At 59.1% G+C, this 658-nt stretch overlaps 1 protein-coding gene across 1 annotated transcript in view; it reads left to right on the top strand.

Moving 5' to 3' along the window:
- LOC104169081 (microtubule-associated protein 4-like) overlaps window positions 1-612 on the top strand; it is a gene marked incomplete at its 3' end in the record, with an annotated part of 22,385 nt that extends 21,773 nt beyond the window's left edge. Inside the window, exon 11 of the mRNA XM_009709893.1 lies at window positions 380-612. Coding sequence (XP_009708195.1) covers window positions 380-612 — 233 coding nt within the window. The remainder of the gene's footprint in view (window positions 1-379) is intronic.
- Between the last annotated feature and the right edge of the window lie 46 nt (window positions 613-658).

Raw genomic sequence — 658 nt, forward strand, 5'->3', positions numbered from 1 at the left:
GCCGGCGTGGCCCGCTGCCCTGAGCGGTGGTGACCAAAGGGAAATTCAGAGCTTCGAGACTCAGATACAAGAAACAAGTAAGTGCCTGCGCCTTGTCTCTACGCACGCTGCCGGGTGGGGTGGGGAGAGCCCTGCAGCAGGGCTGAGCAGCCGCCCCCGGGCACTGGGCACACCGCTGTAATCCGAACGTTGCGCTGTTTGTATCGATGTCTGTAGGAGGTTTCTTTGCCTTTTTTTTAATTCAGAAAATTGCCTTTTATTTTCCAGGCATCTAATGATGACATTATGGTATCGTCTTCCATTCCCCCTCCTGTCCCCTCTCTCCTCCTCTTTCCTCCTCCTGCCCTTCCCCTTCTCACCTGCCCTTGTGTCGCTGCAGATTGAATCTCACAAGCTGACGTTCCGTGAGAAGGCCACGGCTCGAACCGACCAAGGCGCGGAAATCGTCACACCCTTTCCAGCAGCACTTCCCCCTGGCGTAGCACATCCGTCAGCGAGAGCCTGGGCTCAGTCGCCTCCTTGTCACCGCTGCAACAGCCAGCTCCCCTTGCCGCGCTTTCTCAGCAAGGCTTGTGACCCCCTCCCGGCCCCGTCTCCCACGCGCTCCCCGCGGTAACGCAGCTTGGCTCTCTTAACCCGGCCTCCGGCTTTAGGTGGG

The sequence above is a fragment of the Cariama cristata genome, unplaced genomic scaffold (assembly GCF_000690535.1).
Source record: "Cariama cristata isolate BGI_N322 unplaced genomic scaffold, ASM69053v1 scaffold17001, whole genome shotgun sequence".
Taxonomy (NCBI): Eukaryota; Metazoa; Chordata; class Aves; order Cariamiformes; family Cariamidae; genus Cariama; species Cariama cristata.